Source organism: Solanum dulcamara, chromosome 4 (assembly GCF_947179165.1).
Source record: "Solanum dulcamara chromosome 4, daSolDulc1.2, whole genome shotgun sequence".
Taxonomy (NCBI): domain Eukaryota; kingdom Viridiplantae; phylum Streptophyta; class Magnoliopsida; order Solanales; family Solanaceae; genus Solanum; species Solanum dulcamara.
Genome location: NC_077240.1, coordinates 12879446 through 12891971, shown reverse-complemented (window position 1 = coordinate 12891971; position 12526 = coordinate 12879446). Strand labels below are relative to the sequence as shown.

General features: G+C 34.4%; 1 protein-coding gene across 1 annotated transcript; it reads left to right on the top strand.

The window, feature by feature from the left end:
• The first annotated feature begins 7716 nt into the window (after positions 1-7716).
• LOC129886346 (pentatricopeptide repeat-containing protein At3g62470, mitochondrial-like) lies at positions 7717-12385 on the top strand. The gene is made up of 2 exons (XM_055960996.1): positions 7717-10081; positions 11914-12385. Exon 1 carries the CDS (start codon positions 7878-7880, stop codon positions 9963-9965), a length of 2088 nt encoding a protein of 695 aa, XP_055816971.1. The 5' UTR covers positions 7717-7877; the 3' UTR covers positions 9966-10081; positions 11914-12385.
• The last annotated feature ends 141 nt before the right edge of the window (positions 12386-12526 follow it).

The window sequence follows — 12526 nt, the reverse complement described above, 5'->3', positions numbered from 1 at the left end:
CTAGTACTCTATATATCTCCAAAAGATGGGTGGACAGTTTGTGCTCGAGGTCACTCGGTAAGTGAATTGTTGTGTTCCAAATCTCTCTTTAGTTCAAAGGAACGACTTATGTTTATATCAAACGAATGAATGCATGATATATGTTTTTGATTAAATGTTCATCACTTCATGATATTTGTGATTAGTTGATGTGTATTTTCATCTTATCATACAATCATGATAAATGATAATACTATTGTTTGGTTTGTATTTACTACAAACTTTGTAGTAACAGACAGCAATCAGTTATTCTCTTCTATAAAATGATATGCTTTTTGGCTTTTTGGTACTATTTAGAAAGAAAAAAATCATCATTTCACAAGGATATAATCATAAAGGTCATTGCTTTGTAGTGTACTTTTGTGGCACAATTTGCTCAGGTGAAATGATTCTTGTTTTGACATGCTGTTATCTGGTACTCATTAAAAATTTAATATGTGAAACAGTAGAGTGAAGAAGCAGCAAGAATTCAGTGGTGGGCGCTAAAGGGTACAAAGTACAATCCAAAATAGTGTTTCAGTAAAAGCTATGGAAATATGGAGGCGACATAATTAGTGATGATTCATATGAATGATCGATGTTAGTTAACTTGAAATTTAAGCATCCTAGTTGTTATGGTGGTAAGATAAGCTTTTAATCACTTTTTTTTTTCCTTTGGGAATATATGTCTAATAAGTCTGAAACTTGTGTTTGTACTTTGTAAAATCAAGCATTTGATCTGCTTAATTAAATGAATCAGTTTGCACAAAACTTTTAAAAAAATTAGGCGTGTTTTTATTCGTTTATTAACTAGTTAAGTTAATCACACTTCCTTTAGTTATATGCATTAACCTCAAGCAGAAAATGCATGAAATTTTATGACTCATATAGGCGTATTGCGTATATAAAAAAGATGACATATTTTATGTAGTTAACAAACTAATCAACGAATGAGAAAACATACCAAAAAAAATTTCAAAATTTAAATAAGAAGTGTCTAATTGAAACACTTTATTAAAAGAAGTCAATTAAAACAAAGTTTATTTCGAATGTGTAAATGAAATATACTAACAGGTTTAAGAGACCGATTATGTATTAAGCCATATTTTAGGGTGTGTTTGGTATGAAACGAAAATGTTTTCCATGTAAAATATTTTTCTAAAAAATATTTTCTTGAAAAATAAGTTGGTTTCTAACTTGTTTTCTCATTTTTGATTGGCGAGTGAAAAATATTTTTTGGAAAATATTTTTTGATACTCGACTCGAGATCCGACCCCTACCCAAAACCCGATCCCCAACCCTCGACCCGAGACCCCAACTCAGACTTGATACCCCGATTCGAGACCCGACCCTGAGACTTGCCTCATGACACCCGATCCAAGACCCGACTCCGATCCGAGACCCTAACCCAAGATTCCGACCCAACCCTCGATATTCGACTCAAGACTCGACATCGATCCTGACTTCGACATCCAATTTGAGACCCGATTCGATCTTGACTCGAGACCTGACTTCTGATACCCAAGTCGAGATTCGACCCAACCCCTAACGCCCACACAATACCCGACCCCGGCCCTCACCTCGACTCGAGACTTTACCTCGACTCGAGATTCGATATCCCGACCCGAGATCCTATCCCGACTCTTTACCCTATCCGAGATCTAAGATCAGTATTGGGAATCAATGCTCGAGACTTAAGTTAAGATGAGAAGTTGATGTGCGAGGTTCAAAATGATTTTTGGTTCAAAATAATTTTTGAAAATGTTTTTCTTACTTTTTCAACGAAAGTCATTTTCCTTAAATTTAAGAAAAACAAGTTGATTTAGAAAATATTTTTCAAAACATTTAAGTCAAACAAACAAGAAAAAATTGAAAAACATTTTTCCCATCATACCAAACACACCCTTAATTAATAAAAAGAAATGGATGTCTGTTGTGAAAGAAAGGTAGTGGATATTCCACTTTCTTTATGGGGCCTACTAAATTGGTTGATGTAAATTCTTTCCTTCTCCATAGAAGTTCGGCTATAAATAGCCTATCTGTTTTGTGTAATTAAACATACTGAATAAACATATTACTCCTCTACCTCTTTCTTCCACTGCCACTTCTCCTCTTCATTTCTTTATTTAGTTTTAATATTTTATTTTGTACACGTTATCAGCACGACACTGAAGGGGAGCCTTGAAGTAACCGGTAAAATTGCTACCATGTGACTAGGAGGTCACAGTTTCAAGCCTTGGAAACAGCCTCTGACAAAAATGCAAGGTAAGGCTGCGTACAATAGACCCTTGTGGTTAGGCCTTTCCCCGGACCTTGCGCATAGCAGGAGCTTTAGTGCACCGGGCTGCCCTTTTTATCAGCACGAGACTCCACACTTTGAGTTATTTTAAACAGGTAACAAAAGGGTAAGAATTTTATTTTCTTAATATTTCTAAACTTGAATTTATTGCTCTTCATATATCTGGAAAAGGCTACTCATCATGGGCACTAGATGCCGGAATATACCAAGAATCAATGGTCTAGCAGACACAATCAAAGATAATAATAAGACATCTAGTTAAGACCATGCCAAAGCCATGACATTTCTCCGTCACTATCTTGATGAGGGATTAAAATTACAGTACCTCACATTAAAAGACTCCCTTAAACTGTGAAAGAATCTAAAAGAAAGATATGACCACCTGATGTTGGTCATCCTTCCACAGGCACATCATCATTGGCTCAATTTGAGATTAATGGATTTTAAGAATACAATTAAATATAATTCTGCCTTATTTAGAATTATACCATAGTTAAATTTATGCGGAGAAGAAATCATTTAGCAAGACAAACTTGAAAAAATATACTCCACATTTCCACCATCGAATATACTTATGTAGCAGCAATATCGCGAAATTTTTTTTAAAAATATTTTAAATTATTCTCTCACCTTGTTATTGCTGAACGACATAACGAACTGTTAATGAAAAATCATGATAGTCGGCTCGTTGGTTCTTTGCCACTTTCTGAAGTGAATCAGACAAACTATAACCAACGAGAAAGAGGGTATGACCCCAGTAGTGATCGTGATCGAAGAATAAATTATAATTATGATGTTCGTCTAGCACCTAGAAATGATCAACAATACAAAAAGAAGAGTGAAAAATAAAAAGTTATTTCAAAGATAAATTCAGAAAGTATATGTCATAGATGTGGAGGTATGGGGCACTGGTCACGGACCTACCGGTCATCAAAACGTCTGGTTAAGCTATATTAGGCATCCTTACAGAGAATAAAAAATAATCCAGAGACAAACTTTATCTGTGAAGATAATATTGAGCGTATGCATCTGGATGTAGTTGATTTTTTCAATTTCAGAATGAAATATGAATATTGATAAGCCTGATAATATTTAAATATTTTTTTTCATTTGTCTGTACTAAATAATATGTTTATATTTTCTAATCCATGTAAATAAAAAAATTGTATAATGAGTCATGTTTTAATTATAATGTTTACTTTATTTCTTTTGAAGAAAAATATGGATATGCCTCAAATTTTGTTTGGATCAATGATCAATCACGAGGATATTTGTGTAATTGATAGTGAAATGACTCATGCCATTTTTAAATATGAGAAAAATTTCCTACTTGCTTAGAAGAAAAACAAATGTTACTATAATTTCTGGTAATTCGAAAATGATTGAAGGCTCCGGAAGATCTACTATATTTCTGTCTAAGGGGACAAAAATTATTATAGAAGATGCACTATTCTCTTCTAAATCCCTAAGAAACTTGTTAAGTTTTAAGGATACTCGCAAAAATGGATATCATGTTGAAACACTAAATGAAATGAATATTGAATACCTTGGTATAACAAAGAGTGTCTCAGACCAGAAATATATTTTGAAAAAATTATCAACTTTGTCGTCTAGCCTATATTATGCAGAAATTAGTGCAATTGAAGCACATTTGATCGTAAATCAGAAGTTTACTGATCTAAATATATTTGTGGTATGACATAATTGAATAAGTCATCCTGGATCAATAATGATGAGACGAGTTCTTGAAAATTCATCTGCACACCCATTAAAGAACCTGAAGATTCTTACGAATAATAAATTTTCATGTGCTCCTTATTATCAAGGCAAATTAATTAACAGACCATCAACTTTGAAGGTTGACATCGAATATCCTGATTTTTTAGAGCGTATACATGGAGATATATGTGGACCATATTTTATGGTCCTAATAGATACATCATCAAGATGGTATCATGTGTGCCTCTTATCATCTCAAAGTTATTAGCACAAATAGTAAGTTTAAGGGCGCAATTTTCAGATTATTCAATTAAAGCTATTCACCTTGATACTGCTAGAGATTTTACATTCCAAGCTTTTGATAATTATTGCTTATCAATTGGGATAAATAATTGAACATCATGTTGCTCATATTCATATTCAAAATGGCCTTGGAGAGTCATTTATTAAGCGCCTACAATTAATAGCAAGATCTCTACTTATGAAAATAAAATTATCGATTACTGTTTGAGTCATGCTATCTTACATGCAGCAGCACGTGTACGTCTCATATCAATAAATTATAATAAATACTCTCCGTCACAATTAGTATTTAGTCATGAGTTAAATATAGCATATCTACGAATTTTTTGCTGTGCGATATACGTGCCTGTAGCACTACCACAATATACAAAGATGGGCCCTCAACGAAGGTTGGGCATATATGTTGAGTTTGACTCACTCTCCATAATTCGCTATCTTGAACCGTTGACAGGAGACTTATTTACTGTTCGATTTGCAGATTGTCGGTTTGATGAAATAATTTTTCCGCAATTAGGGGAAGAGAAAAAGGAACTCAAAAGAGAAGAGAAATTGCATGAAAAGTTTCATCACTATCTCATTTTGATCCATGTACCCGCACATGTGAGCAGGAAGTTCAGAAAATCATCCATTTATATAAAATAGCACATCAAATGTCAGATGCATTTACTGATTTAAAACGGACAACTAAGTCACATATCCCTGCTGTGAATGTGCCTATTCGGATTGATGTCCCAAAAGGACCGTCTACTATTTGATAGCTTCTTATCCCAAACACGCCTGAAGCGTGGTAGACCATTGGGTTCAAAGGATAAAAATCCTAGAAAAAGAAACAGGAAAAATAATAAAAAATGATACTACAAAAGAACCTCGTGAAAAAGGTCAAGATTTGAGTAATCCTGATATTCTTGAAGAAATCACTGAACCCTAAACTCAAGTGAATGAAGAATTTTCAATAAATTCTATTGGATATGAGATAAGGTTAGATCGATCAAAAATTATGATGGATAGTGTTTTTGCATATAATGTTACACTTAACGTCATGCAAGATAGTGAAAGTTTTAAGGTTAAATTTATCGAAGAATGTCGACGTAGATGTGATTGGCCAGAATGGAAAAAAGGCAATACAATCAGAATTAGACTCACTTGCTAAACATGAGGTTTTGGACCTCTAGTCCAAACCCCTGAAGATGTAAAATCAATTGACTATAAATGGGTTTTTGTGCAAAAATGAAATGAGATAAATGAAATTGTAAGATACAAGTCACGCCTTGTTGCAAAAGAAGTATCTCAAAGACCCGAGGTCAACTATGAAGAAAATATTCACATGCTATGGATAGAATAACTTTTTGATACTCATTAGTTTAGGTGTACATAAAATTCTTGAAATACATCTAATGGATGTAGTTACAGCTTACCTTTATGATTCACTTGATAATGAAATTTACATGAAAATCTCAGAAGGATTAAAATTGGCTGAAGCATGTACTAAGTCTTGGTAGATATACTCAATCAAATTGCAAAGATCATTATATGGTCTGAAACAATCAGGGCGTATGTGGTATAATCGCTTTAGTGAGTACTTGATAAATGAAATGATATCATTTGTCTATGTGTTTTTATTAAGAAAACAGAATCAAAGTTTGTTATACTCGCCGTTTATGTTGATGGCATAAATCTCATTGGAACCCCTGAAGAGGTCCAAACGGTGATTGAATATCTAAAAAAAGAATTTGAGAGAAAAAATCTTGGAAAGACAAAACTTTGTTTGGGTCTACAAATTGAACACTTAGCAAACATGGTCTTTGTCTACCAATCTGCCTACACTAAGGAAATCTTAAAAAGATTTTACATGGATAAAGCACATCCATTAAGTACTTCAATGGTTGTTCGATCATTTGAAATGGATAAAGATCCATTTCGATCTCCAGAAGAGAATGAAGAACTTCTTGGTAATGAAATACCATATCTCAGTGATATTGATGCACTTACGTATCTTGCTAACGCAATGAGGCTTGATATAACATTTTCTGTTAATTTGCTGGCAAGATATAGTTCATCCCCAATGCGAAGTCATTGGAACGGTATCAAGCATATTTTGCGATACTTAAAGGGTACCATTGATATGAGTTTGTTTTATACTAACAAAGGTTGTGCAGACCTTGTTGGTTATGCAGATGCATGTTATTTATCAGACCCACATAAAGCTCGATCTCCAATAGACTATCTATTTACATACGGAAGAACTGCTATATTATGACGATCTACAAAGCAGTCTATTGTAGCTACTTCTTCAAATCATGCTGAAATAATAACAAATAATGAAACAAGTAGAGAATGTGTGTGGTTGAGATCAATGATAAAGTTTATCAAAGAAAGATGCGGCCTGAAAAATGATGTTAAAGTACCCACACTTATATTTGAAGACAATGTTGCGTGCATAGCTCAATTGAAAGGTGGCTTGATAAAAAGAGATAGAACGAAACGTATTTCACCAAAATTATTCTTCACATATGATCTCCAGAAGAATGGTGATATTGATGTACAACAAGTTCGTTCGAGTGATAATCTTGCAGATTTATTCACAAAGGCATTATCAATATTAACTTTTGAAAAGCTAAGTTATAAGATTGGAATGCGTCATCTCCAAAATATCAAATGAAGTTTTCATTAGGGAGAGTAAAATACGCGTTGTACTCTTTTTCCTTAACCAAGGTTTTGTCCTACTAAATTTTTCTGATAAGATTTTTAATGAGGCACCACTCAAGGCGTATTATCAAATATGTGTACTCTTTTTTCCTCACTCGGCTTTTTCCCAATGAATTTTTCCTAGGAAGATTTTAACAAGGCACGATATCTATGTGTGTTCAAGATAATTATATATATGATTTCTTATAAATTTTTTAATAAGACACATTAATTGATTGATATAAATCCTTTCCTTCTCCGTAGAAATTCGGCTATATATAGCCTATCTCTTTTGTGTAATTAAACATATTGAATAAGCATATTACTTCTATGCCTTTTTCTTCCACTGCCACTTCTCCTCTTCATTTCTTTATCTAGATTTAATATTTTATTTTATAACAATGTCCAAATTAATTTAGTAGAACAAGAAGATAACGTACAAATTAGAATGCACACAGTACAACTCTCACAAAATCATAATCTAATAATTCCTCTTTTTTTTTTTTACTTGTCAAAAATTTCTTAATTTGATATTTTTTTTACTAATCAAATTTGACAAATCAAGAAAGTACAATCTGTTTTTACCTATTATATCCTCAATTTATTGAGAGAGTTAATATCTTTTATATCAAAATATTTTGAAATTTGAATTATGAATTTAGTGATAAATAAATATAAAATGATAAATTCAATAATTGATTTTTTTTTCGAGTTAAAAATTGACAAAGGGAACTGAGCGAGCGAGTAGTCAGGACTCCCTAATCTGCCCAAATCTCTCAGCTGCGATCTTGTAAAACCAGCACAAAAATCCTAATTCGGTGGCAAATTTTTTCCCACTTTCGATGGACTCCCAATGGCTATTTCCATGAGGAATCTTGAAAAAGTTGCAATCTTTAAGCCTTCTCCCCATTCAATTCCACTGCTCAACTTCAATGGCCACCAACTCCTCAACAGCGCCGCCACCCAGTTACTCTCTCTCGATGATGACCAACAAGCGGCTAGCCTACGAGGAAGATTTAGAAGAAGACAGCAAGCCTTCTTTCTTGTTGGTAGCTCTCTGTCCTTGTCTCGTTTGTTTCATTCTCTTGCTCATTGTAGCATCCATTTTTCTCATTGTCAAGTTTCATCTCTTTTGCCACACCCCACTTCACTCTTTATTTTTCAAGAAAAGTTGCCATTGAGTAATCCCAGAAGGATTTGGCCTCTTTTGCCAAAAGGGTGTTTTTATGTTACCTATAGTAGTCATCCAGATGTGAAGTGTTTGGAGTTGAATACTAAGCAATTTAGCACTGTTCAAACTTCACTTTGTACATCTCAAGGTAAGTTGTCATTTAGTAATCCCAGAAAGATTTGGCCTTTTTCATCAAAAGGGTGTTTTTATTTTACTGGTATTAAGTTAAATGTGAAGTCTTTGAAGTTGAGTTGTAGGGGAATTTGTAGTTGTGTAGATAATGATGGTGAATTAGGAAGTGATAATGATGTTGAAAGTGAGAGTGATGAGAGGGTGGTGGAGTCGAAGGCGGATCCTAAAGAGGTGGATAGGGTGTGTAAGGTTATTGATGAGTTGTTTTCATTAGATAGGAATATGGAGGCTGTTTTGGATGAATGTGGGATCAACCTAAGCCATGATTTGGTAGTAGATGTGTTGGAGAGGTTCAAGCATGCTAGAAAACCAGCATTCAGATTCTTTTGTTGGGCGGCTCGGAGGCCAGGGTATGCTCATGATTCAAGAACGTATAATGCAATGATGTCAATACTTGGAAAGACAAGGCAGTTTGAGACTATGGTCTCGGTTCTTGAAGAAATGGGGGAGAAAGGTTTGCTTACAATGGAGGCATTTCTGATCTCCATGAAAGCATTTGCTGCAGCAAAAGAGCGGAAGAAAGCTATTGGGATGTTTGAGTTGATGAAGAAGTACAAGTTTAAAGTTGGGGTGGAGACAATCAATTGTTTACTTGATGCCCTGGGAAGGGCAAAGCTTGGGAAAGAAGCACAATTATTGTTTGAGAAATTGGAGCATAGATTCACACCAAATTTACTAACATATACGGTTTTGCTCAATGGTTGGTGTAGGGTAAAGAATCTGATGGATGCTGGTAAAGTGTGGAATGAGATGATTGATAAGGGATTTAAACCTGATATTGTGGCCCATAACACAATGCTGGAAGGGCTGTTAAAGTGTAAAAAAAGGTCTGATGCGATCAAGCTGTTTGAGGTTATGAAAGGAAAGGGTCCATCACCTAATACAAGAAGTTATACGATCTTGATCCGGGATTTGTGTAAGCAGGGTAAGATGAATGAAGCAGTTGCCGGCTTTGAGGAAATGCTTAGCTCTGGATGTGAGGCAGATGCTTCAACTTTTACCTGTTTGGTAACAGGCTTTGGAAATCAAAAGAGGATGGATAAAGTCTTTGCATTGCTGAAGGAGATGAAGGAAAAAGGATGCCCGCCTGATGGAAGACTGTATAATGCACTGATCAAATTAATAATAAATCGACGATTGCCGGATGATGCGGTTATTTTATATAAAAAGATGATCCGGAATGGAATTCAACCAACTATTCACACTTACAATATGCTGATGAAATCATTCTTCATGACAAAGAACTATGACATGGCTCATGCAACTTGGGAGGAAATGAGCCTGAGGGGTTGCTGTCCGGATGAAAATTCTTACACCATCTTCATTGGAGGGCTTATAGGGCAGGGGCGATCTATGGAGGCGTGTAAATACTTGGAGGAAATGATAGAAAAGGGCATGAAAGCACCTCAACTTGACTACAATAAATTTGCAGCTGATTTTTCTCGGGGTGGTAGGCCTGATATACTGGAGGAGTTGGCTAAGAGGATGAAGTTCTCTGGGAAGTTTGAGGTCTCAAGTCTCTTTGCTAGGTGGGCTGAGATGATGAAGAGTAGAGTAAAGCGCAGGGATCCCAGCTGATTTGCAATGCGAATAAATTATCTGTCCTGGCCGTGGTATTTTATGTTCTCGATAATGCAGATGAGAGGATCAATGACAAAGGAGTGTCACTTTTTGTTGTCAGAATATCATACAAGGTCTGAATATGAAAACTCATTCTTATTCCTGCTCTAAATTCCTCTTGTTACAGAACATCTTGTATTTCGTATGTTTTACGTTTACCCAGTTAATCATTTGTTCTTTTGGCATTCATTGGGCTTCTTGTTAATTCAAAGCATCTTTAAATACTTCTGCTGTGGTATGTTCACTGTACTTACTAGAACAACAGAACACTGAAGTCGTATCTTTCTTTTCCTGCTGTGATATGGCAAAAGAAGTAGCAAAGTATACTTTTGTTCTTCTAGGATCTCACATTAACAAATTATTTCTGAAAAAAATGAGATTGTGGATGGAGGATTAGCACATTGCAACCATATATGTATAGTTGCTTGAACAAGTTCTTACAAATTTAACAATTTAGAGGCGTAGGAATTGCTAAAATATTCTAAGAGAAGGCAAACGAAAGGAGAAATAGAACAAAGAAAGCGTAGTTCGAGTCAGAAAGGCGTTGATGATTCAAGTTTTTAGTGCAATCATCCAATTTGCTCCAACATCTCCAGTAAACATATTCTATAGTTGGTCAAAGTAACTTCGTCACTTCCGTGTACACATTGCAGGGCAACTCTGTAGCTAGAGCCCCCAACAACAAAGAAATAGATATTATTAGTCGTATAATTAATTTAGCTAAATTGTCACTTTTGTTCCTTTCTATAAACACATGATATAACACTAGTAAAAGATAGAAAATTAAATTTGACCCTTCTTCAATATGCCAATCATATTGTTTGATCCTAAATTGGAGCCTTGGCAAGATAAATTTCCTTTGGATTTGGATTTGTAACAAAAAATAATTAAACTAAGATATATGGATTGTGCACTATGAGTTTTTAATTCCCTCGGGATGATCTACACAATGAAAATTAGAGGGCACTAGATATGTGTGTCCAAGAGAAAAACATAAAAAAGAATAAGCAGAGAGGTCAAAGTACAAAGGATGAATAAGTATGACAAAACATTCTGAAAAAAGGAACAATAACTATAATAAATAGTGCGATAATTGAAGTATATGAGATGATAGATAGTAAAGAAATTGAAGGACAAGAAACTAAGGAGAAATGCTATGACTATTAGTATAGAAGGATAAGCGAGACAATACTCTACTATCTACAATCCTAATCCGTGTCCTTCATAATTTCCTATCTATGGTCATATCCTAGGTAAGCTACAACTGCATCATATCCCATCTAATCACATCTCCCCATTACTTCTTCGGTTTATTTCTATCTCTCATGAAACTAACCTCTCACTCTTTGCACTGAGGCATTCATGCATCGCCTCTTCACATATCCGGTCGGAACTATCTCGTGGCTTCACTTCCTGCATTTTGTCTTCCACCAGGTCATTCCTACCTTGTACAAGAAAAAGCATAGGAAAATAGTTTGGAAAAAGAAATATGAAAATGAAGAAGCCACGATAAATGAAAAATGAAATTACTACGAGCAATCCATATGATCCTCTATAATATTCATGAAGGGATATTATACTGCTTCTGTGTCCAATTAAGAAATTTTGGTTCTGTTAAATAATATTCATCCATTGGAGAAAAAAGAAACAATGAAATAATTTAATTTTATGTGAAAAAATCAAATTTGGTTAAATGATTTTCAGATATATATATGATGAATAAATTACACGTTTGGAAAGTTTCCATAATAACTACTCATAATTAATTTTAGGAAACTTTGGTAAACCTTTCCGATAAAAAATTGGACAAGTATGTATGTATATATAATATACTTTCTTTACTACCCTTTTTCATCCACATTACAACTAAGCTAGGTTTACTTGTTCATTGTTACAATATTCTTAGATCTCCAGAGACTAGCTACGTAGTTATGGCGATGCTTGATGTTAAGACACTGGAAAAAAAGAACAAGATTCTTTGGGCTGCGATGTTAAAGAAGCGTTATGCTAATGTGATCATGAAATCTCAACAACAAGTTCTTGGCAAAGCATTTGATGATAAAGCGATGAAGAAGAAGGCTGCAGTATGGGAGAAGCAGTTGCAAGAAGAAAAAGTGAAGTCACGGGAAAGAGACAGAAGCGGCGTGAATCGCACAGTTAGTTTTGGTGATGGTCTTCAAGCAGAAAAAGATTTGTTGGACATCATTGGTACTCCAAGTGGATGGTAAATCAAAGAGTTTGTATGTAGGAATGCATGATATATCACTGGATTGATATCTGTAAAATAATAGTACGTAGTATTCAATAGTTTATTTTTTCCATGTACTTGTTTCTTGATCTTAATTGTAGCCTATAAAGACATAGGAATTGCCTCTTGATTAGAATGTATTTCGTTTCATTTAACTTTGCTGTTCAAATTAATTAGAGTTTAGTACTACTATTTATTTTGCAACAAGTGCAACTACAAATTAAGCAGGATGTATATTATTTTTATTAGTTTCTAAACGATACAAATAATT

Coding starts and splice junctions, on each gene's coding strand:
- LOC129886346 (XM_055960996.1), top strand. CDS start 7,878: ATGGCTATTTCCATGAGGAATCTTGAAAAAGTTGCAATCTTTAAGCCT.